At 37.3% G+C, this 26456-nt stretch overlaps 2 protein-coding genes and 1 long non-coding RNA gene across 8 annotated transcripts in view; 1 reads left to right on the forward strand and 2 right to left on the reverse strand.

The window, feature by feature from the left end:
* Nucleotides 1–702: 702 nt before the first annotated feature.
* On the reverse strand, nucleotides 703–19971 carry dcaf5 (ddb1 and cul4 associated factor 5). Its single transcript, XM_051916483.1, has 8 exons — nucleotides 19725–19971; nucleotides 17430–17573; nucleotides 17166–17342; nucleotides 16521–16650; nucleotides 10134–10347; nucleotides 6328–6394; nucleotides 6118–6245; nucleotides 703–2499 (listed from the first exon to the last, which is right to left on the reverse strand). The coding sequence occupies exons 1-8, from the start codon at nucleotides 19930–19932 to the stop codon at nucleotides 1174–1176; spliced, it is 2394 nt and encodes a 797-aa protein (XP_051772443.1). The 5' UTR covers nucleotides 19933–19971; the 3' UTR covers nucleotides 703–1173.
* LOC127524718 (uncharacterized) lies at nucleotides 19332–26417 on the forward strand. The gene is made up of 4 exons (XR_007933154.1): nucleotides 19332–19365; nucleotides 19497–19568; nucleotides 19693–19942; nucleotides 26235–26417. It is a non-coding gene; the product is annotated as an uncharacterized LOC127524718 (long non-coding RNA).
* The window catches only part of pacs2 (phosphofurin acidic cluster sorting protein 2), a 47819-nt gene continuing 42777 nt past the window's right edge, over nucleotides 21415–26456 (reverse strand). For 4 of the 6 annotated variants that reach the window (XM_051916482.1, XM_051916478.1, XM_051916477.1 and 1 more), the window contains 3 exons: nucleotides 26205–26431; nucleotides 25921–26061; nucleotides 21415–24139 (listed from right to left, as the gene is read on the reverse strand). In XM_051916482.1, coding sequence (XP_051772442.1) covers nucleotides 24021–24139; nucleotides 25921–26061; nucleotides 26205–26431 — 487 coding nt within the window. In that variant the 3' untranslated portion in view covers nucleotides 21415–24020. The remainder of the gene's footprint in view (nucleotides 24140–25920; nucleotides 26062–26204; nucleotides 26432–26456) is intronic. The other 2 variants (XM_051916479.1, XM_051916481.1) reach the window with 1 other exon arrangement.

Here is a 26456-nt window from a genome sequence, read left to right on the forward strand (position 1 = left end):
TAATGTCTAAAGTCCCCACCAAAGGAAGTAATCCCTTTTAGCAATTTGTTAGCAACCGCCGTTTTTAAGACACAATAAAGGTTTAAAAAAAAAAATCACAAGCGGGTTATAACTGGTGTGTTTTATGTCATAGATCAAAACGTGAAAATATTTAGAGGCTTTGTTAACCACAGACATTATTTCAGGTGATTTAGCAAAAACCCATTCAAAAAAACCCATAGACTTTAGGCCGATGGAACCGGAAGTCCTAAAATGCTAACTCGCTTCCAGGTTTTGCGCACAAAAACACGTCATCCCTGAGGTACTCTATATGGCGGTCCTCAAAAGGGACTTTGGTAGTACTGAGATTATTAGCAATGACTTGTTCTTAAACACTCCCTATGATTTCAAATCTCACTTTAGATGTTTAAATACCCGATTTAGTTGAATATGTACTATCAATCAGGTGACTGTAGAGGAAGAGTTTAAGACAAGTCCTCCGCTGACCTGTAATATTATCATTTATGTTCTCATAAATCTTCCACTTGGCCCTGCAAGCCGCTCCATTAGACAGATGGAGAGCAGATACTGATGCATCACCATAGTGACGATTCTCACATCGGAATATCCTAGAACACTCACCCAGAAATTACAGCAGGCTACTTCCTGTTTGATGATGATTAGAATGGTGTACGATGAGGAAGATGAGATATCACAAGACGGTTTCTATGGAAACACTGGAACAGAACTTTAATGCACAACTCAAACAGCTGCTGCTCAATGAGGTTACCATGGAAACACTGTTTTCACCCCTCCCCCTCCCCCTCCCCCTCCCTCCAAACCCAAGTTCCACTGATACAGACTCACAACAGGCATTCTTGTAGAAATGCTATCAAATCCCTTTTCTTTTCACAGCCCAAAACCAAACCAGGACCCCCCAACATAAAGGTTACAGGTTCAGTGGAACTAAAATATTATGAAACCAAAAGCACTGCAGTTATTTTTTCTTCCAATAACATATTAATATCACTAATATCTTTTTTTTAGTGTCATCACTGTGGTGTGACCCCAGAACGCATGACATCAGATAAAAGGAGTTGGTTCAGAAAATATAAACCAAAAGACGTTGAAAGAGTCCAAAGATGAACAACTCAAAATAAGTTTGACTCTGAGCCAGTGAATTGAGCTGTGACATCACCACATTTTCGCCCTCTTCTCCGATGGAGAATCCTCCTCGTCTCCTGAGTCCGAACAAGTCCGTTTCCCAGCAACACTGGCTAACTCCCTTCCAGAGGGCTCCCCCTGGGTCCTGGAGTCGCCAGAGTTCTTACTGAGTTCTGTGTCTGCCCCAGAGCATTCTGGGTGAATAGAGTCTGCATGGTTCTCCTCTGCGTGTGGACGTCCGTTAACCCCAGCCGCTGTGGCGCGACTGCTGAGTGTCGCGTTTATTTCCTCCACAGCACTTAACTCTTCTCCGCTAGTTCTCCCTCGCTCTAGTTCCTCCCCAGACTCTGCGAGAAAGCCCACTCGTGATTTTGCCCTCTCCACAGGGGCGTCGCCACCCGATAAAGAGGAAGTTATGCGGCGCCTACGTCTGGACTGCGATTGTGACTGTCTGTCAGATAAGCGCGTGGGACTTGAGACGTGTCCACTCTGCTTTGCTTTTCCACGATTCCTGATAGGTCGACCTTCATCGCCTGAGGACGAAGAGGGTGATGACGGATCATGGACGGAAATGCTGGGATAGTTGGAGAAATCTGTTGCGCCGTGAAGGTTGTGGGCAGATTCTCTTCCAGAAAGGCCTATGTGGCGCCTCCACCTGGCTGCGTTGCGCTGTCGCATCCTGCTCCTGCGCAGCTCCTCGTCCACTCCGTCTGTGCTGGAGGAGGAGCTAGAAGATGAGCTGGGGGAGGAGCTAGAACTGGAGGCCACACCTGCTGAGGAGGCGTGGCTAGAAATGCTCGAGTTCTCACGTGGACTAGGAGATCTGGGACGGGGCATCGGATCCAACCAGAACCCGCTGGAATCGGAGTCCTCATTCACAAGGTCCAGCAGAAACGCAGATGCACGTGGCCTTGCCCGGCTCCTCTGCGACCCGTTCCTGTCCTGATCGGTCCGCTCGCTCCCGGACGCTTCTGGTCCGGCCAATGAAGATGAAGAGGAGTGGTCAGAGTCGCTTTGATGAGCGGCGGATACATTAGCAGGAGATTGCGGCATGGATCGTGTGGAGCGCGTGGACCGCCGAGCTCTCGCATGCAGCTGCAGAATCGCGCCCTCGCTCAAATCGCTGTCTGAGTCTGAGCTCCACCCCTCAATCTCACGGCGAACCAGCGAGTCGAAGAAAGCCATCATTCGTGGGTCCTCCTGCACTGACTGGCTGACGTAATCATGTGACAGGCCACTTCCGCTGTTGAGGACCAGGCTTATGTATTCCTCATGAGTGTAGAGAGAGCGAGATTTGTCCTCCACCAGGCCTTCCAGATCTCCAATACTATCTGGCTGTTGATACGGACTCCATACCTACAGACAGAGAAAGATACAGGGAATAAAAGAGGATTGAATTAGGCTTATTTCACATGTTTTTATTTCGCCTATATTAAGGGTGCTTTCACACCTGGCTCGTTTGGGGTGTTTGTTTTAGAACCTGGCACGTTTTCTACTCTAGCTCGGTTCATTTAGGCATATATGAACACTGCAATTGCATTCAGATCTGCACCAAAACAATCACTCTAAGATCGCCTGAACGAAGTGCCCGATTGCAAAAGAACTCTGGAGAGGTTCGTTTGAGGTGAGAAAGCAATCCGACCCAACAGACCAACGAACCAAGCGGTATCATAATTCATAACGGCAAATATGTTATATAAAAAGCAGCCGTGTCTGATTCTGTGAGTGAGCACAGTTCTTCTTAAACTGTTGTGTAATTGCTCTTCTCGGTGCATTGGAAGAATGCAGTCCCGATGAAGCCTTGCTTCCCACTCTAACTGCATTAAACAGGCTATATAATAACGCAGGAATGACGGCTACATTCGTATAGTGTTTGCATGTGTCGACAGTATCAAATAAACCACAATATGCTTGTGGTTGTGGACTGAACTTGTCAATCATCCTGATGGATGATGCAGAGGAAACTCTGACCAATAAGAGGACTAACATGTGACTTGCATAAACACATTTTGGTACGCTTTAAAATGTTGCCTTGTGAAAGCGAACCATACCAAGAAAATGCAACATTAGGGGCTTTCACAACGAATAAGTTCTAGGAACTCAGTTATAGGAACTAGCCACTAGGATAGTTTCCTGAGAACTAATCCCCCCCCGGGCCATGTTCCTGGCTGCATTTGCACCGGGAATAGGAACTCTGAAGTGGCTGACAACGGCATCTTTAAGCGCGGCATTTACAAACGCTAAAAACCGGTTGCCGTGATCGGAGCTGTGTTTGTTGTGTGTCGTGAGTTTCGTGATAATGGAGATGGAATGTAAACACATAATTTAAGTGACTGAAAGAGCAAAAAGTGGGGCTAAGAGACGAAATCTCCTATGACAACTTTCAGTATTACATATCATTGAGGTGGAGAAAAGAACACAACCCTGCAGACAACAGGTAAATGCCGTTATCGCTGTTTTCCATGTTCGTGAAGTAAATATTTTTACATGGCTTTTTAAAAATGCCAGGTGCTGGTGTTTGCCAAGTCTGTGTTTGCGTGTTATATAAAAACAGCCATGATGGTCTTTGACAAAAATCGAGTTTAGTGAGTGAGAACAGGCCCACAGTGCGCAAGTGTTACTCAACATCTACTGCCTGCCAAAAAAGATTTCACAAGAACCACCAGTAAAAGATAAACTACAGTCTCATTCTTACACACACAACAGCACATGACAACAATGAAGAAACAAACTCATACAGAACATGACAGCTGGAAAAAAACACACCAAAAAATGAAGACCTTGTGGTCTTTGTGTTTATGACGTCGCTAACCAGAGAGTAACTGCTGGTTACGTTCTAAATTTCAGGAAGCTGCAGTTGTAAAGCTGTAACGCTCTGCCTTATGATATAGGTAAATCCAGAAAAAAAGACAGTGAGACAGGTAAAATCATGCCAAGATTTTGTGCTTTCAGGGTTTTAGGTGCGGCTGAACCAGCGACAGCAGAAATTCATTTAAGACTAAATGTGGCAGAGAGACAAGTTCAGACACGATGATCTTTCCAACACACGCAGAATCTTTTCCTCTGTGTGTATGTGTGTGTGTGTGTGGCAGGTCTGCTCGTGTCAGGCAGTAATAGTTTACTCAGAAATGTATTCACCCTCATGTTGTTCCAAACCTTTATGACTGTCTTACCAAAGGAGATACATGGTAGGTAGAATATTTACATTTGACTCTTCATACAGTGAAAATAAACGGGACAGATGCTGTTGAGCTCCAAATATGATAAAAATACACCATAAAAGTATTACAAAAGTAGTCAAAATGTCTTATGGACTGTATTTTGAGTTTTCTGAAGACATATGATGTTTGTGATATGGTAGTTTTCAAACCTAGTTTGAATATTCTGCATATTGAAACTTTAGCCAAAACATGCACTGCCATTCAAAAATTTGGTTTCAGTAAGATTTTTAAAATGTTTCTGAAAGAAGTCTCTTTTGCTCACGAAGGCTGCATTTATTTGATAAAAAAAAAATTGAGTCAAAACAGTAATATTGTGAAATATTATTAGAATTTAAAATAACTATTTTCTATTTGAATATATTTTAAAATGTAATTTATTCCTATGATGGAAACGCTGAATTTCCGGAAATTGTTCTAATGTGCTGATTTGATTTTTATTATTATCAGTGTTTAAAATCAGTTGTTCTGCCTAATATTTTTGTAGAAACCTTGATTTTTTTTCAGGATTATTTGATGAATGGAAAGTTCACAAGAACAGCATTTATTTGAAATAGAATTATTTTGTAACTATGTAAAAATCTTTACTGTTTTAATCGATTTAATGCATCTTTACTGAATAAAAATATTATTTTCTTTCCAAAAACAAAAAAAAACAAAAAAAAGAAATCTTACTGACCCTCAAACTTGTGAACGGTAGTGTACGTGAGAACCAGTGATGTCACAAATGTGACTGGACAGCAACAGTGGAGGGGAAGATTTTCAGTGAACACCAACTTAAATTGTGGTCTGTCACTCACAAAGCTATTATATGACTTTAGATAACTTGGAACATAATATACAATCCATATTAATTACTTTGAGTTATTTAAAGGGTTAGTTCACTCAAAAATGAAATTTTTGTCATTAAGTACTCACCCTAATGTCGTTCCAAACCCGCAGGACCTTCATTCATCTTCAGTACACAAATTAAGATATTTTTAATGAAATCAAAATAGAAAGCACAGAAAGCAACGTAATTACCTTCGTTAAAGTTCCAGAAAAGTAGTAAAGACATTGTTAAAATAGTCAACGTGACTACAGTGGTTCAACATTAATGTTATGAAGCGACGGGAATACTTTTTGTGCGCAAAAACAACAACTTTATTCAACAATTTCTTCTATACCCTGTCATTCTCCTATGCTGTTTACATTGAAGACACAGCGCAGTGCTCCTGTGTTTATGTCTGAACGCCGACTCATTATTGGCCGGCCCTGCGTCAGCATCACACGCATGCGTCGTGCTGCTCACATGAACAGCATTGGCCAATACTGAGCTGGCGTTCGGATGTAAACATGGAAGCTCTGCATTGTGTCTTCAGCATAAACTGATTTCATAAACTGATCTGTATTTTTGGCGGATTTCATTAAAAATATCTTAATTTGTGTTCCCAAGATGAATGAAGGTCCTGCGGGTTTGGAACGACATGAGGGTGAGTAATTAACGACAGAAATTTCATTTTTGGGTGAACTAACCTTTTAAATCCACCAATCCATCACCGTTCACTTTTATAGTATGGAAAAGAGCTGCATGAACATCTCTTTTGTATTCCATGGAAGAAAGAAAGTCTTAAAAGTTTAGAACAACATAAGGGTTAGTAAAAGATGACAGAATTTACTCATAGAATTTACAAAATCATTTGGGATGTATTATCCCTTTAAATAAATCTAACTAAATTCTGTTTATTTTAATGTTTGTATGAAAGTAACAACTAACCTTAATGACCTTCTCCACACCGGATGAGCAGATCATGTACGTGTGAGGGTTAAATCGGACCTGATTCACGATGGACCGATGACCTTTCAGAATCATAAATGCCCCGTTCACCACTCGACCCGCACCTCCTGCAGAGACAGAGAGTGAATCTATCCATAAATAACAACAACATTAGACATGGTTTCCTTGTGCATAAGTGTGTGTGTTTACCTGCTTCAGGGTCACTGGGGATTCTCCACATATAAAGGTTAAAATCATCTGAGCCAGACAAGATGTACTGAAAACACACAGAAATATATTATTGCACACAGGCTAGGTAATTATGTCTGAGAGTCCTAGAGAAATATGACATGATATGCCTCCACAGAGACGTTTCTAGAATGATATATTCGTACACAACACTCAGGCTCAGTAGCACTGCTGCACACAAAAATTAACATGCACACAAAAGAAACTATAACATAGAATACTATTCAAAAGTTTGGAGCTAGTTATATTTTTTTAAAGAAATTAATTCATGAAGTTAATTGATCAAAATAATTTCCACAAAACTACTAAGCTGTTTTTAACATTGATAATAATAAGAAATATTACTTGAGCAGCAAATCAGCATATTAAAATTATTTCTGAAGGATCGTGTGACACTGAAGCCTGGAGTATTGACGTTGAAAATTCAGCTTTACCATCATAGGAATAAATTGCATTTTAAAATATATTCACACAGAGAACAGTTACTTTAAATTTTAATAATATTTCAGAATAATTCAGTTTTTAATCACATAAATGCAACGAGAATTCTTTTAAAAATACTAAAGAAATCTTACTGACTGCAAACTTGGTAGTGTATTGTTAATGCATTTATTAGGGCTGGGTAAACAATATCGATTTCTCGATTTTAATTGATTCTCATTTTTACGAACCAATATCGATTCTGAAATCTTAAGAATTGATTAGTCTAGTCTGTTTTCAGTTGATGAATGAACAGAGCATGTAGCGCCTCCCATCCAATAAATCGCAATAATCTTTGTGCTTTGTTACTTTTGATATGAAGCAAAGTTTTAGATTTCAAAAGACGTCCATCTTATTATGAGATTGAAAAAATAAATACCCTTTTGGCGCTGTTTAATGTGACGTGACAAATCGCTGTAGCGCCTCAGTTAAACAGAAGCGGCAGCACGGAGCACATGTGAACATCCTCTCCTCCGCTTTAATACCAGTTATTGGTATTAAATAACGAATCGAATCGAAATCGTAATCGAATCGAATCGAATCGCAAGCATGTGAATAGAAATCTAATTGAATCATGAAAATTGTGTCAATACCCAGCCCTAGCATTTATAAATAAATTATTTTAATAATACAGAAAATGTACATTATTTATAACAAAATAGTTCTTTTTTTTTTTTTCCCAAATGTGAAAAAAAACTCCCTTTGGGGACATCTTACATTTAGCTAACTTCTAAAAACAATTCTGAGTAACACACAGACTGAGCTGCTCAGAGGATAGAGAGGATTTAGGGAGGAGGATCCACCATTCTCTGTAGGAGGTGTATGACCATCAGACAGAAAGAGAGAGGAGAAACAGCTGGACAAACATACAAAAAAATCCAAATACAGAGCCCAACAGACCGACGCACACACAAACGCAGGCAGACAGAAAGAACAGCATCTGCTGAGCTTTAGATTCAAGACTGATAAAACAAGCTTCTACAAGCCATAACCCAACATTCCCCTTAGTGAACATACCTGAACACACACTCACACACTCAGCATCTACCCACTGACACACGTACACCAACCCACAAACAAATGCACACAAACATGTACACACATGTGAACTCAGAAACTTCTGCGCTTTCAGTGATCAGTCACATACACAGACTGTTATATTGCTGATTATCAGACATAATATAGGGACTAGTTAAGTTAGTCGCAAGTAAGTCATTTGTTCACTCTGTTGGTTTAGTTGTTGCTCTGAATAGTTGTTTTTGATGTGACCAAAGTGAAACCCTAAGAAACCGCATCTGATCACAGTCTGGTGGACACAACCTTAAACCAGCATGGTTAGGCAGATGCACTCAAGAATTAAACATAAAAGCAATAAATGGCGCTTCTTAAAATATAATGTGTGCACTTGCATGAGACACAAAGCTCGGTAGACAGTCAAATCAGCAGCTTAAAGGGGTCATGAACTGCATTTCTTTTTTATTATTTTGTAATGTTTCCTGAGGTGCACTTATAATGTTAGTATGATTTTTACATCAAAAATAGTCATAATTTAGAAATAAAAGGCCATTTTCTACACTAATTTTAGCCCTTTGATTTGAACGCTCTGTTAGAAGGGGCGTGTCTGCTGTGAGACTTCAGTGTAAACAGCCACTGCTGTGATTGGCTAACATCTTTGCATATGAAATAAGCATTACATGTGGAACTCTCTCAAAATCTTTTACTATGTTTTTACTATTACAGCTGATGAGATTAACTATTTGTGAAAAGTGTTGATTATAGCATTATATGTAAATCTACAGATCACATGAAAGGTTGCAGCGATGACAGACAGTTTGTTGATTGGATGAATGCAGTGATTTCATCATTCTGTACTCTCACGAATGCTTTCATCATAACTAACTGTGCACACACAATGTACATAAGAGATTCATTGCGCAGTGTAGACAGCGTCATTGATTATAATGTGACTTTTGGTGAGAGTCAACAACTCAGTCACTGACAAACTCACGCTGTGTGACGGACAGCTCCAGCGATTATAAAGTGAAGTTTCTTTGAACGCTTTCTGTATATAATTTAATCACAATTTAAATAAATTATGTTCATGCTACTAAGAGAAACAATGTGACCGTTTAGTCATTGTTCGTGGCATTATTGTCGGGTCCATATCTTACATTAAAAGTCTGTTTGCAAAGCCTGCGCTGAAATTGTGACTGATTTACCAAAGAATCCACAGTGAAATGTACCAAACAAACAAATAATGCTCTACTGAGACATTCACATAGTTAAAAATAAATAACCACTTTTCTACCAATATGATGCTTTGGAAGGTAATGTTATTTTTAGTCCAGTGTTTAGTCCTGTATCTCTTCTCTCCTTCTAATCTCACTAATGTGCCAATTGACGGGGTCAAAGACACAATGATGTAGAATTTGACACTGATCTGATTCAGCAGAGGAGTCTTTCGTCACACTATTACGTCATGATGTGGCAAAATCCGTAATGAGTCGTTTTCAGAGCTTGATTTCAATAAAAGCTGTTTTTGGACTAACAAGGAAGTTTCTGAAAATTACAGTATGTTTTTACAGTATAATGACCTCTTCCATGTCAAAAGATCAAGGAAAATGTGATTTCTCAATTCATGAAAATTGGTAATTGGTGAAATATCTACTATAATAAAACAAAATATTGTGTGATTGGTTTGTAGTGTGCAGGGTTGGTAAGATTTTTTAAATGTTTTTGAAAGAAGTCTCTTATGCTAACCATGAGTTCATTTATTTGATTAAAAACTGAAATATTGTGTAATATTATTATAATTTAAAACAACTCTTTATATATTTTAAAACAGTAATAAATTCCTGTAATGAAAAATTTTCAGCATCATTACTCCAGTCTTCAGTGTCACATGATCATTCTAATATGATGATTTGATGCTTGAGAAACATTTCTTTATTATTGTCAATGTTGTGTTACTTAATATTTTTGTGGGAACTGCGAAACTTTTTTTTCAGAATTCTTTCATTATAAGAAAATTCAAAAGAACACAATTTATTTGAAACAAATCTTTTGTAATATTAAATGTTATCACTGTTACTTTTGATCAATTTAATGCATCTGTGCTAGATAAAAAATAAATTAATTTAAAAAAATAAAAATCCCCCAAACATTTTTGAACAGTAGTGTATATGTTGCTTGCAAAAAAAGTGTACTTCAATTTTTGGATGGCAATCAATGAAGAAAGAAGTTTTTTGCCCACATAGCTTTGGCATCTAAGTTTTGAACATCCCAACCTGATCTCGGTCTCCAGCGAAGCAGCAACTCTTCATAGTGCAGGAGTTGAAGTAGCCCTGGTTATCAAACTGGAAACTGGGCAGACGAGAGTGGAGCTCGTACAGGACAGGAGGTAGACGTCTGCGCAGAGCCAGCAGCTGTGTCCCCATGCTGTTGAAGCGCACGCTCATGGCACTCTGAAGAGACAAACTCCCTCCATACCGCAACAGAGAACTACAGCACAGAGAGAGACACACATCAACAACAAAGGAAAATAGATTATTATAAAAGATCATCATCCATATTTATGCCATTTGAAAGTGCCCCTATCATGCTTTTTGAATATTACCTTTCATGCAGTGTGTGATATAGCTGATTGTGAATGTAAATTGTCTGCAAAGTTTTAAAGGTCAAAGTGCACAACAAAAAGTTTTTGTCTCCTAAAAGAAACAATCGTTTCTGAACTGCTAAAATGAGTCGTCAGCAATTCCAGTCTCACTACCTGTTACATACCTATGTAATAACAATGTAACAAATTTGCATAATGCCAGCCTATGGTCTTCATTGGCTGCCCACGAATAATGTCTACTTTGACCCGCCCTCAAACACTGTACTTGTACATGAGGCCTGGAAGAGCTCGTGTTGTTGGCATGTTGAGAAGACGCTGTTTTCAGCGCTGCACTGGAATTGATACGAAAAACTGTGTATCACATGCTGAGGAAGCCTCCGGAGCTGAAATTCAGATATGGTAATAGGCATTTTGTTTCCGACGCATGCTGTAAGCGGCAGACCAATCACAACAGACTGGGCTGTTTGACCAAACAGAGCAGAGTAGGTTTGCGGTAAGGAGGGGTTTAAAGAGATGGAATATTAGAACGAACCGACTCATTGAGAAATGAGGTGATGTGTAATGTATGTTATGAAAAAATTTAATTGTTTTGAACCTTTAATGCATGTAAATCTATTGTTGGAGACCTCCAAAACAAAATTAGGAGCCTTTAAAATAATATAATAGGGGCAATTCAAGAGATTATGTATACACTGACCAAACTGAGAACATCTTTACACAAGCTCTGCTGACCTCTGCTGGTCTCAGACAGTACAGCAGACAGCTATGATGATAGAGCTGGCCTTGTCAGCTAGATTTCAGTCCATATTTGGATCGAAGCATGCGTTCAATCTTTTACCAAACATAGTTCAACAACCCTAGTTTCCCTTGTTCAGCTGTGTTTATAAACACTGTCCTCTGTAACATTTGTTTCTGAACATGTTTACATAATGACACTAAACTGTATATTTGAATATTGTCTCTAGCAGCCAACTACTTTCAGTCTCTTTATTCAAACATAATAAAATAATTGCAGTTCAGATTAATATTTTATGTCCATTTATTTACATATTTGGTAAGCAGCTATGTAATAACCAATAAAATATACAGTTAATAGGTTATTATCTCAAAAGAAACCTATTCAGGATGACGCAAGGCCCTGATCATTGTGTCTGGGTTTATTTCGCAATAATGAATAACTGACTGTACCCCACCCTAACAAATGAGCATGCATCCTATCCAGTTATTTTATTACAAATGTTCAAATGTTGGGGTCGGTAGGATTTTTTCATGTTTAAGTCTCTTATGCAACCAAGGCTGCATTTGTTTGATTAAAAAATAAAGTAAAAACAGAAATATTGTGAAATATTATAATTTAAAATAACTGTTTTTTATTTTAATATTTTAAAATGTAATTTAATCCTGTGATGGCAAAGCTGAATTTTTAGCATCATTACTAAAGTCTTCAGTGTCACATGATCCTTCAGAAATCATTCTAATATGATCATAAAAAATAATAACAATCCAAAGCACTCGAGTGTTATTGAAAAAATATAAAAACCAGGGTGTGCAGTACTCGTCACCTGTTTTTTAAAATACTTAAGCCATGACAAAATAAAGGCTTTTAATATTTTTTCAATAACACAAGTGCCTTGGATTGTTATTATTTTTCATGAGCTGAATCATCCCTTATATCCAAAGAGCATCGAGATAAGGAACTCACACCCCACGCAGCACTTTTTTTTTTTGCATTCCTCGTTTTCATTCTAATATGATGATTTGGTGCTCAAGAAACATTTCTTCTTATTATTATTATTATTATAAATGTTGAAAACAGTTGTGCTGCTTAATATTTTTGTGGAAACCATGGCATTTTTTTTCATGATTATCAAATTAATAGAAAGTTCAAAGTTACAGACTTTATTTTAAAATAGAAATCTTTTCTAACATTATAAATGTCTTTACCATCAGAGTTTTTATCAATTTATTGCATCCTTGATAGTATGAATTTCTTTCAAAAACAAATTGTATTGACCTAACTTTTGAACGGTTATGTACTTATGCAAATAAATTTTTCTATGGAAAAAATATGTAAAAGGTTTAGCATAAGCCATTTTTGCTTTGGATACTGTCAAAAATATGAACTTTGGAAATATTTTAGTTTCACACTGTACGGCATGGACGCATAAGCAAAGCGTAAGCAGCAAGTATTTTTTTCAGCACCCATGTTAACAGATTAAAACATTCACACTGCACGTGTGAATAACAAGAGCAGAGCAGAAGCGACAGTGTCACGATCATTTTGGTGCAGAGTCTATTTTTGCTGCGCCGCTCACAATGAATTAATGCCACAGCGCATTGTTTTAGGGTCAAAATACACCTGAGTTTAACCTGATAAAATAACAAATTTCACCATAAAATCATATAAGTGAGGTGTTCTGTGTTTAACAATCACCATTTGACATTATAGCACTGTGGAGAAAAAACATACACAAAAACATCATTGCCAGAAATTTTTGCCCAAACTTCAAAGTCCTGTTTAAATTATTAAAATTAGAGGGTTACTAGCTTAAATTAGAGGTATACTAGCTTAATGTTAACAATTACTTTTATCATGTAAACTACATACACACATATACATTATATATATATATATATATATATATATATATATATATACACACACACACACACAGCATGTTATATGCACATGTATGAGACAGTTGGAGGGGAACATAGTCGCATCACAGCAGAGTATGCTGCCCAAAATAAATCAAAGCACGCTGTAAAACTGAACAGTGAAATGAATTAAATGAAATGAGTTTGTTTCACTCAAATAATAACAAAAGTTCATTGTACTTAATAGAAAAAAGTTGCATGAACTCAAATTTTGATTGTAGTAAGCTTAACTTAATATGATTGAGTTGCAGCAGATTTCTCATTCCCAGCATGCTTTGCGTCAGACTGTATAAGCAAAATAAATGTTAAATAATAAATGAAGTGTTATTTTGTGTTTTTGCACAAGATTAACATAGGGAGACATAAGTTAGTGTTTAAAGGTGCACTCAGTAGAATTTCAAAAACACTGTTTGGAAGTTAGTCAGGCCGACACCAACAACAAACGTCTAACCAATCAGCATTAGGGGGTTTATGACGGTCGAGGAGAGAGAACGAGCAAGAGGGAGATTAGAAAATAAGAAAAAAAAAAAAAAAAAAAAAAAAAAATATGCAGAACAAGAGATGGGACACAATACAAAAGAGCTCAAAAGAATATCACTGGAATGAAGGTTTATGACTGGGCAAGTGCTTCAGGACCCGTGTTTATACCAGAAAAGCTTTCCAGCGCTAGAGAGAGCTAAGAGGGAAGGCCTGAAAACAGACGGGGAGGCTTCTTTGATTTCTTATCATGTAAGTAACACTGGCTTTGAGTGTCATTGATTGTCTGGAGCTGCTGTGCTGTTTGCGACTAACAACGAACACTTTGTATTTACTCTTGTGTACTGTATGTTCATTTTTTGTACTTCCTTTCGCTCGTTCATCATCTGAGCTGTATTTTTCGTGAAGCATTTTGTTGCGCGTCAGCTGTGATAAACAGACATCCACTCGCATTGCTTGTGTAACAGTGGCCAGATAGTGAGAGTTTTGCTGTTAAACTACTGCACACTGACGATCGATGATTTCACTGTTAGTGCACTCGCTTCACCTGCCAGCAGTAGACAGGCCGGGGTTCGAGACCGAATTGGAGCAGGGTGGTCAGTATTGGAGTGTGAGTTTTGGAGGCAGAGTAATGAAGAGAGGGGTGGGTTTGTTTGGGTTGATTTCAAATATCAACAATGTTCAACAGAGTTGTTCAAAATCTACTAGGGGTGTAATGATATCAAAATCTCATGATACGATAATACCTCAATATAAAGTCCACGATACGATGTTTATTGCGATATTAAAAAAAAAAAAAAAAAAGCCAAATGAAGACTTGGAAAAAAGTGCCATAAGTGTTAAACAATGATTGAACATTACAATGATCATGTCATATCCTGTCCTCTTTTCTTTATCCTCTAATCATAACTGTTGCTTAGAGGTATGAGGTATAATATGAGATGAGTTAAATGACCTAAAACTCCCTTTTATAAAATAAAATAACTGCACCAGCTGGACCTTCAACATCTATTATTTTTTCTAACATTCTCAAGAGTTGTATTTGTTAACAATAATTAATGCACTATGAAGTAAAATGAACAAACTATGAACAGCTGTATTTTTATTAACTAACATTAACAAAGATGAACAAATACAGTAACAAATGTATTGCTCATGGTTAGTTCATGTTAGTTAAAACATTAACTAATATCAACAAATGAACCTTATTGTAAAGTGCTACCACAAATTCAACACAAACAAGATGCTTGAACACACATATAAGATCCAGACAGGTGAAAACAATATTTTTGTAAGTTGGATTCATAAAGAAAAAGAATGTTTCTAAAAGAATGATTCAGTGATAGATACATTTTTAACAGTAATTTGATGCCACCTAGTGGCGTAACAATGCAATCGATACAGTGGTTATTAGAAGAACTTTCAAAAGGTGATTTATTCTATTTTGATCGGTAAAGTAGACATCAGCGTATCTGAATAATACACTTTTGTACGCTTCTGTGATAACTGGAATATTTGTAACAGAAATAATGATACTGTGTGTTTGACAAGATTGATGGTGAAGCTGTTTATATCTACACGACAACATGCTCTCCCTAGACCAACGGCAGCGCAAACGCAGATTTGAATGTCACGATTTTATTTTTGTCAAAGGTTTAATATACACGGGCGAATCATTGTCATTTAGGAATTAGATTAAGTGGGTGATGAAATCGAGAACGTGATCTTTTAAAGATTAATAATCGTGCAGCTCGCCTTTGTGCACCTCTCTCTCTCGCACGCGCGCTCTCTCTCTCTCTCTCTTTCTGCATTGATATCTGACGTAAATGAGTAGGTTTTCAGTACATTCACTGGTATAATATTCATGAGGTGAGATGTCTCTATTAAAGGATATGCTCCCCACACTTCGCCCACCCATCACACCAGAACTGTTTTCAGAACCGGGCAGAAAAAAAACTACACTTTTTGCCCGAAAGACATATCATTTCACACAGTCATGTGACCACGATAATATCGAGACAATTTTGCTATCGCGATACCAGGATATTGATAATATCGTTACATCCCTAAAATCTACTGATCCCACCTTTAATGTTGCGTTATGTTGGGATTTACAGGGGTTCTGTTATGTTAGTTTTGTAGGGTTACCATTGGGGTGAAGAGTAGAGCCTGTGGTTAGGTTGAGGATGGGCTACAAAACTTTTAAGACCATATATGCTGTATGTTGTTTGAGATATATATATATATGCATGCAAGTATATAATGACAGTCTCTTTGATAGTTGTAATAGCATGTGTTATTTGCTATCTAACATTTAATTATACAGTTAATTTACATTATATGTAAATTAACTGTATGTAATTAATATTATGATGAGTGGGGCGAAGCTTATAACTGGCAGCGAAGGAATGCCGGTGATGTGATTGTTAATGAGAGACACATCATGAGCACTGTTGCTCTGCTTCCATGGCTCTCGGCCCCACCCCACTTGTCACAAAAATTTTAAGTTCCACTAACTTAAAAAAAAAAAAATGAGTTAGTTTACTTAAATGTTTTGAAGTAATAAGTTTCCTCAAATGTTATGAGTATTCTGAACTCATTGAGTTTACGGTGCACATGACAGACAGTGGTCAGAGGAGAACAACTGAAAAAAGTGGCACAATGGACGACACTCGTCTGTATTTGCAGTACACAAGCCATACGCACAGCTTCTGCTCTGCTTGTGTGAAACAGGAGTCAGTGTCAAAATTTGAAACTCTTATCCCAAAATAATGAAACAGTATATGTTTCCTGAAATTACTAAGTGAAAGTGCGAAAATCTGATAATTACTAACGTTTGGGCCCTTTCAAATTTTCTTTTGGCCTTTGAAAGAAAACAGTTAAACAGCCATGTATGTGTTTTTTGGATAGATTTCCATCTCACCTGCGGGGTTTGCGGATGTCCCATAGCCCCACCCCCTCTTTAGAGTTTGCAGTGGCCAGCAGACGGGGTTCTACAGGGTTAAACATCACGCTGTGAAACGCAGATGGGTAGTTGGCCAAGCAGAATGGCTCTAAAATACACAACAGAATAAAAGCAAACCAGGGTTAAACAGTTCATGCTTTAGATGGAACAGAGGTTATAGAACTCAGAGTCCTGAAAAAATATATCAGTTTCCACAATATTAAGCAGCACAACAATTTTTAAAATAAACATTTCTTGAGCACCAAAACAACATATTAGAATGATTTCTGAAAGATCATGTGACTCTGAAGACTGGAGTAATGGGAGCTGAAAATTCAGTTTGCCATCACAGGAATAAATTAAATCTTTAAATTAATTAAAATAGAAGGCAGTTATTTTAAATTTTAATAATATTTCACAATATTACTGTTTTTACTGTATTTTTGACCAAATAAATGCAGCCTTGGTGAACATAAGAGACTTCTTTCAAAAACATTTTAAAAATGTAACCAACCCCAAACTTTTGAAGGGTAGTGTACATCCTGAAACATCGTGCTGTATGTGACTATTCTGTATTTGTCATTAAAACAAAATGGAGAAATTCAGCTTTTCACTTGTGTGTACCTCCATGTGGCGGTTCTCGTGTGTCCCATATGAGAACTCGGCCGTCATCAGAGGAGCTGGCGAAGACGTTATCATTAACAGGACTGACGGACAGACCGTACACAGCGTCATCATGCAAGAAGACGTTGAGCGTCTCGCCACGTTCTACATCGTGCAAAATCACCTGCTCATCATTTCCTGCAGCGACAGACAGAAACGTTAGACATTTGATCTTCCCTCTGTTTCAGCCACAGTATCATGAATCTGAGCAGCTGCTTGTTTTACCTCCTGAGAAAACGCGTTTGTTGGTGCTGTCAAACGCCAGGCAGAAGATGTTGGACAGGTGCTCCCCCTTCAACTTGATCGGTTTTGCCCGTGAGTGTATTGCTTTCTCCATGTGCCACAGCAACACCCTGCGGTCATCTCCACCTAAGACAGAAGACATATTAATAGATTCACCAGAGTAATCGACCAATCAGTTTCAACATCACTCTCGAGGGTTTAACTGTAGGGTTATGTGCGCACAATCTGGCTGTTTACAGAAATCACAGAAGAGCTTGAGAAGCTTGTTCTTAGCAGAAGTTATAAAATATATTGATACATTTTATTTATATTGCGCTTTTCTCAAACTCAAAGCGCTACACAAAACAATATACAAGTACAAAAATATAAAAAACAAGATAAAAATAAAACAAAACAGAAGTAATGATAGTACACTCAGAGACAATAAGCAACTTTATAAAGATGGGTTTTTAAAGACTTCTTAAAACAGTCCAGTGTTGGGGAATTTCTAATCACCACAGGAAGTTTATTCCACAACCGTGGAGCTCAAACAGAGAAGGCACGACCACCCATCGACTTCAATTTAAATGTAGGCTACTGAAGATTAGAGGAGTCAGAAGAGCGGAGAGAGCGAGTTGAGGTGTAAGGAGCAACTAAATTACAAAAGATATCCCATGGAGGGCTTTATATGTTAAAACCAAGGTTTTAAAATCAATATGAGCCGATACTGGAAGCCAAAGGAGTTCATAAAGAACAGGGGAAATATGCTGGCAGGCGGTTGTGTACCTCAATATACGTGCGGCTGAGGTTTGAATATACTGCAGTTTCTTGATACGTATACTAATCAGAAAATTATAAACTGTCATAATATTTCACAATATAACTATTGTAATTGTGAGACTATACAGATTGACATGTTTTATTTAAACAGGAGCACTTGTTGTCGCAAACCTGTTTTTGTCATTAAAGATGCTGACAGCATCCTAATGCTATTTTAGTGTCACATCTGTTGCGCAAAATGAACCAGAAGTTTTGAGGTTTCGCAGTGAAACTAAGGAAAAGTTGACCGCAGGCATCATCTACATTTCTGTACAAATCCTGTGAAATGAAAAAAAAAAAGCACTATACTTTCACCTCTCAGTATTTCGACTTTTCTAGTCAGTAATGGACAAGGGTTTTTTTGTTGTTGTTGTTTGAAAAGAATGTAATTAGAGAGAGCAATTTCTAGCTGATTAAATAGTTTAGAGACAATTATTACTAGAACACTTTTCCAAGTCTTGAATCCACCATTTCAAAATTGCCTGATATTTCCTGGTTTCCATGAGCATGGGAACTCTCTGGAACTCTGCGCATTCACCAACGTAAAGACTGAAAATATGCAAGTGCAAAAACATACAAAGGACAAAAATAAAGACTCGACCAGGAATGAATACGTGAAGCCAAAAAAAATCAGCAACAGCTGCAACCAATTAATGAGTCAGCAAGAAAAAGTGTACGACAGAAAATATGGAAGCCCTTCTACAGTCTGAACAGTTTACAATGGCCATTAAAAGTGCATTGAGTGTGTTTTTGTTTAGGTTTATCTGGCTTAATACTGTACCCTTAATACTGACACCTATCAGCCTGGATGGATGAAGATTGTGAAGAAGTTAATGAGCATTTTTGGATTCAATTCTAACAAGTTTTTATGTGCAGTGACTGTATCTGGACAGGCTATGACCATAATATGTTCGCACTTAGTGCTTAATGTCCTGCCATTTGTCCTTGAACTATGGCATGGTAGATCTTTTTTATTGATTATTAGTAGTAACTTATTAGTAACTTTTGTCAATTGCATGACAAGGCTGATCACGTGATGTCAACATGGTTACACCCATGAGGGGTGACCCACTCCATGTAGGATAAGCTTTTTCTAGAAGACTGATCATGTGTACATTATGTAATGTACTATTATTTTATTGATACTGATTTCTTTGTGTAAAAGTTTTTTACGGAGTGCATCTTAACATGCTTATAAATACTGACAGAAAGACTAAAACCCTCTCTTCTTTATTTATTTGCAATGCACAGTAAAAATTAAAACATGCAAGCACAAGATGACAAATGAAGATGTCAGATCAATCCTATCAAGTCTGAACTCAAGTCAGAGGCTTTATTTGTGATATATGCATGCACGTTTTATTCTGAATGCTTATTCTATACACCGTTTGAGACTCCTGTCTGTCTCTCTCTCTCTCTCTCTCTTTCTCTCTCTGACCCACATTAGAAAGATCAGCGTGCAGAACCCGAGGATCTTACCGGACACCAGCCACTGGCCTCCATTGTTGGAAAACTCGATGGCGTTGACGCAGCCGAAGTGGCCGAGCATGTCCTTCTTATAGAGGCTGGAGCAGCCGGCCAGTCTGCGCCGCTGGAACTCCTCCTTCAGCTTCGGCTGTCCCCCGATCGTCCTGCGGGAGAGGAACCCGACGGCGCTCCGCATGCCGCAGCCCCGCACCTCCTTCATCTCTCCTCCGGTAAATGAGTCTCAATGCGCCGCTAGAGTGTCTCGGCCGTCATGGGTTTGAGCTCAGTTCTGGTTCGGTGGATTCTGGTTCGGTTTGTGGATGTACTGTTACATGTTTGTTTGGTAAAGCATGAGAGTGCGCAGTAAAAACAGAAGGTTGTTTAGAGTCCCACCGACCGCCGGCACTTCCTGCTCCGGTGCAAGAGCGATGACGTCACAAGACCGGATCACTAACTCCCGTGCTGTACTTTGATTGAATGTTATATGATATATGTTTCAGCTTTTGTGCATGATTTGTGAACACATCTTTAATCTGTATTGCTCTTAATACTTGATTGCTTGATTATTGCATGTGCTATTATTTAAAAATAGTACCAAGCTAGGGGAATGTGCATTAAAAATAATATGCACATACTTTGTCCTTTTTTAAATAATATTTAAATATGTATTTTTTTGAGGACTTTATGTCTAGGAAAAAGTCTATTTAGTCTGTGTTTGTTAGATACATACTTATTTTACAGCCTTATTTTTAATATTATAACATTTTAAATATACAAAGAATTAAAAATATGTAAAAATTAAGAAACCATATAAAATGTATACAATATTGTATTAATATTATTAGGACTTTATAGGATTATTAGCAGCTGTTTGATAATGTAGTCAAGCAAAAGGCTACTCATATTAATTACCGTTATGTGTCCGACATTGTAAAAAGCGATACCATTGTGCAGCGTTTACCTCAGTAAGTTGACTGAGTGGATCTCTGAGCTCGTGCGAGTGAGTGGAGGCGGGGCTAATTAGCATATTCATAGATCCGCGTATAATAAATGTAGCAAGGGTGTAGAGTTACATTCAGGCTATTTTAAGGCATGAAGAATTTTTTTTCACAGAAAATATGTTTAAATGTGTCATTTTGGGATAAAGTTAAGGGATAAAATGATTGACTACATGGGGACTTTAACACATTATTATATAATAAATCTGCTAAATTATAAATTCCATATAAAATTTAGAAATTCAGATTCATAAGCTTTATATCAAAGTCCCATTAAGTCATTTCACTCGGTGGCCATCTTTGAAACGCCTCTCGGGCATGCAAGTGCAGCTCCTATCTCTTTGAATGGGAAAACATTAAATTCACCAAAGCTGTTTGTCAAGCTTTCGATTAAATTTCATATTTGAAATGAAATCTGACAACAACTGTCTCATAAATTTTGTTTCTAAACGCTGGAATCATGACAAAAAAAATAGTATTTTTTTTAGGCTGGATCAATGCGCATGCGCAGTCCTAAATGCGCGTCTCTTGTGTCTCATTTCAGAGGCGCGCGTCTGACTGTTTCTATAGGAACCGGAGCTTCAAACTGCTGCTGCAGTGACGCGATGACGTTACCAATCGGCGATTGGCTCTTATTTAGAAGGCGGGACTTATTCCGCCATATTGCGCGTTGAACTTTCTCCCATTCAAGACAATACGAGTGATGAGTCTTGTGATAGTCTTTGTTTATATTTAATTTTTTACATTCAGATTTTACAAGATGAGTCAAACAAGACATTCCAAAACATTTAGCATTGTAAATCTTGTGATATTCAGAGAGCTGAAGACTTGTGTTCACAAGTCAAGTCACATATTTGCCTGCATTTCTAGTTGAGTTTTGGATCAATGTTTGGTGAGTTGATCTGTTTAATATTCATCCAACAAGTATAAAAATCACAAACAGGAACCAGAACAAAAGCATCTTAGTGTGTGTAGTTTTATTAAATTCCAGTTAAGGAATTACAGTGGTAGTATTTTTTCAACAGTTTTTCTTACAAATACAAATTTATCCGAGTAATCCCCCATAACTGGAGCAGAACATTTAAATTAAAAAGCTAAAAGTTTTTTTTTTAAATTATATATATTTTTTTTTATTAAAAAAAACAAAACAAAAAAAACTAATACTAGTGGCAGGTATACATTTAAACGCAAACAGAGTTCTTTAGCACAGCTTTAACTATAAGCTGACATTATCAGCACAGCTCCTTACATACTGTGTATGATAAATTATGAACCTTTTACAGTCTGGACAAGCATGAAATATTTCCATTACACTGCACCAAACCTCTGCTGACCATAAATAGAACAACACTGACATCATTGCACAGGTTTGCCACTAGCTTGCATTAATCGTGACAAGTGTGAGTCTGAGTTGAAGTACGGGATGGTTTCCTCATGGGTTGGATTTGTTTTTTTGACATATTTTGGCTTTCTAAGGAGCAAGTGAGGCACAATATAATTCGATTTAAATCTACTCTATATGAGTAAAGAGGATTAAACTATCTCTTCATCCTGAAAAACAGAGACTAAGAGATAGTTCAGAGCCTCCCTAAAAGGCCTTCTGAAAAAGGCATGTCTAATACCTTTATAACACTGAGACATCAGTATCTACACATGCTCATCTCACCTACAGGCAGGTATAAGCACACAGGCTGTGGAACACTGTAATTCTTATGCTACATTTAGTGAGATTATGATATAGTGGCATTTATGTAGCTCCTTCTTTTAGTGTTTGTGACACACGCCGGTCATATTTCACTCCAAAATTAGAAGTTTTTCTAGATTTGACAAATCGAGTGTCATTACTCTAATTTTTTGGATGTTTTGCATTAGAGTTTGCTTCTAATTATTCTCAAGGTGATTCTCGTTAGATTTTTGCCAACACTTTACAATAAGGTTTAATTCGTTAACACATTTGGTCTCATGAACTAACCATGAATAATATTTTTTTACAGTATTTATCAATCTAGTTTAATGTTAATTTATAAATATATTATTTTCCATTGTTAATTCATACAATAATGTTAATTTATACAACCTGAAATGTAAAAAATGTAGTAATTATCTAAGATTAATAAATGTGTAAAAATATTTTTCATTTTATTTCATTGATACCTAATGTATTAACAGTAGTGTTAACAAATTGAAATTTGTCATTATTATTTGTGTATTACAAAAAAAATACTGAAATACAATGTTGTTGAAAAAAAAGATAGATATATCTGAATTATTTGTTATTTAAAAATGTAATTATTTGTCCTAAAAATTGTCTTATTTCTTTTGATTTTGGGGTGAAGTATGACCGGAACAAGTTCTAATAATAATTAGGCACATTATTTTAAATCCAATACAGCATCTCGGGGTTATTTGACATCCTCAAACAAGCCAACAAACAAAACAGAACATACATTTTAAGAAATGGTTACATTAAAAAAAGATTTTAAAGAGTGCAGCACACAGGTGTGACAGTGGTCCATCTAATGTAGACACAGACACTCAGTCCAGTTTCTGTCTCCAAAGTTCCCACAAAGCTTTGCTGCAGTTTTTATCTGGAGTGAACAGCGCTGTGCACCACAGGAAGCATTATAACAAAAACACAATCTAGTAATGTTTTAAAAGTGCTTTAGCGTTCAGTACCTTCAGTGAATACATTCACACACACACACAAACCTACAGAAAAAAGTAAACCACATATAACAAGGTTAAGTCTGCAACACACACATACACAAACACACACACACAATTAACCTTTGAGAGACTCTCTGACCTCGCTGAGGTTATAGAGTGAGAGAGAGAGGGATAAAATGCTTCAGCCGTCTTCAGGACTACGCCACATGGAAAATCCATCCGAAGCAAAATCCAGTCCAGAGTCTGTCCTTTTAACAAATCAAAAGCATTGTTCCTTTCTCCCTTTTGCTGGTTTGCTCTCCCACAAGTGTGTTGGCTGCTGAAATGATGCTCAAATGTGTGGATACAGCTTTGCAGAATGACACAAAACTCACTAGTTACGGAGTTAAATCAGTTTTAAAGATTCAGTTCATTAGTTATTTTACTATAACCACTGGAGGGTTTTAAAAGCTCAACATAAGTAATCAAAAAATATGCCCCGTTTCCAAGACTGCATCAAGTCTTTCAAAAAAGAACAATCAAATGTCAAAATAAAAAAACAGACACAAACTGTGAGAAAGCAGATATTTTAAATAAAAACATCAGGCAGCACTGAGTGTAAAGGCAGCCGTAGCATAGAGGAGTGAAGATGTGAGGCTGTACTTCAGTAAGGCCCTTTGGAGGGTCCGAAGATGGCAAGTGGGAAGTGTTTGACGTGAGATGACCACTGAGCTGCCAGCTGAAAAAATTTCACATCGTTCCATTCTACTCCATCTATCAACACTGCAGAGAGCAAAAATACAAACACACATGACTGAGTTTTTAGCCAATTCCACAAACATCAATAATACCTTATTTATATCTAAATTATGTAGAGAAGCATGTAAAATATATATATACACACACAACACCATTCAAAAGTTACAATTTATATTACAATTTAAAATAACCGTTTTTTATTTTAATATATTTTGTAATTTACTTAATCCTGTGAATTTTCAGCATCATTACTCCAGTCTTCAGTGTCACATGATCCTTCAGAAAACATTCTAATGTAACATTCGAACTGATTTGGTGTTCAAGAAACATTTCTTATTATTATCAATGTTGAAAACAGTTGTGCTGCTTTATATTTTTGTTGAAACTGTGAAACATTTTTTTCAGGATTCTTTGATGAACAGAACAGCATTTGTTTGAAACTGAAATCTTTAGTAACAATGTAAAACTTTATAATAAATGCTGAATAAAAGTATTAATTACTTTACAAAAAATATTGATCCCAAAATATATAATGTATTATTGTAAATTAAAAAAAAAATCTTATGTTTAATTGACAGTGCAATTTGCATTCATACACAGATTACTCAAAGGGGTCATTTTCTACATAATTTTCATTATTCATTTTAAAGCTGCAGTCTGTAACTTTTTTTGGTTAAAAATTATCCAAAATCAATTTTTGAGCAAGTACATTACCAGCCAGTGTTCAAAATTATCTCCTTACCTTAGCCCGATTCACAACGGTAAGCTTGTAATAATGTTTTCTAATAAGAGCGGTACTGGTAGGTTTCCACGGGAAATTCGAGCATGTCGCGTTTGTCTTTGCATCATTACGTCAAGTCTGTTTACATAAAGAACGAGTCCCAGCTAGTAGGCTATAAGGCATGTGGAGGATGCTGCAGGTGGCGGATCATTTATAGCCTGTTCTCGCAGCAGCTGTAATAATTAAACTTATCATTTTGATGATGGATTGTAATCCAGAAAGATCCAAATGACAATCATCAGTGACAACTGGAGATTCACCTGTAGTCAAAAGCAAAAGAGTGGCTACAGAAATTGAAATCTACAGGTAACGCTAATACACACTAAATACACGTAGTCACGTAATACTGATGTTGTTAAAATTAACAATTTGAGAACAAAGTATAACAATAATAATAATAATAATTTGCACGGTTTGACGTGATCCAAGCTAAGTGATCGTTAGATTTAATCACCATTGGCAGCGTGATTTATTGTAATGCTTTTTTTCTTACTGTTACTTACTTGTTCAGATAACATTTCCCAGTGAAAATTCTTATTTTGGTCATACTTCCAAGGCTACAATCTGTGATTCTGAAGTACAGTATCCACACCAATGTGGTGACTGACAGCAAACACTAGCTTCATCCGCTCTGAGGAGTCATGCCGATGCACAACACACGTAAAGATGATAATTCCGTGAATAACTGCAATTGCAGGTTTCAAACAGAGATGGCGACAAAGAGGCAAAACTTACTGACTGCAGCTTTAAATCCCTTCAGTCCATTTATATATTGTTAGTTTAAGAGCTGCTTTTAACAGCTCTATTCTTCAATAACAGTGTCTTTGCAAGACTGGCATTACTTTGTTGCATGTCCACAAAACTAGTTGCATTTAAATGTGCCACTTTTGCAGCTTAGTCACTTTTCGGACTGTGGAGGAAGTTTTGCAATATGTTTGTTTTCAAAGTACAATGAACTGATGATGTGATGATATGACCCCTTTAAGCATGATTTTCTGATTGTATTGAAAGTTGTAGTGATTACTTTGATGAATTCTGATTGGCTGATCACCTTTCAGCATGGTCTGCTGGTGTTTGGCTGTGCAGATGAGTCGACTTATGCCCTCTATCACCTGACTCTTAGACTCTGCCTCCTTATCCTTGGTCTTTTTAGGCAGAAACATCACTGAACACAGAGACAGAGTGTTTTTGATGCTTATTCAACAACACAGTACACTTTATAAACTGATTATCACTGAATGTGTTGCTGCAATGTAAATGTAATGTGTTACTGTGGCACTGTGTAATTTTTGTGTTTCCATGTCTTACCTTTTTTATTTTTCTCTTTGGTGACAACAGTCATGGACATGGTCGGCTGATGTGTAATCTCTGCTCCGCCCAGTGGGAGGCGGCTAACCTGCAGTGAGCGGAAGGTGCACCTAAGCGTGATTTTGCCAGAGGAGTCTCTCTTCTCCAATTCTTTCTTCCTTTCTGATGGAGCAATCCAGTAGTCAACCTGAAGGCCCATCAACTCCCCCTGGCCCCCTCCTGGAGAACTGCATCCACACACACAAGTTGAGG

The sequence above is a fragment of the Ctenopharyngodon idella genome, chromosome 13 (assembly GCF_019924925.1).
Source record: "Ctenopharyngodon idella isolate HZGC_01 chromosome 13, HZGC01, whole genome shotgun sequence".
NCBI classification, from domain to species: Eukaryota; Metazoa; Chordata; class Actinopteri; order Cypriniformes; family Xenocyprididae; genus Ctenopharyngodon; species Ctenopharyngodon idella.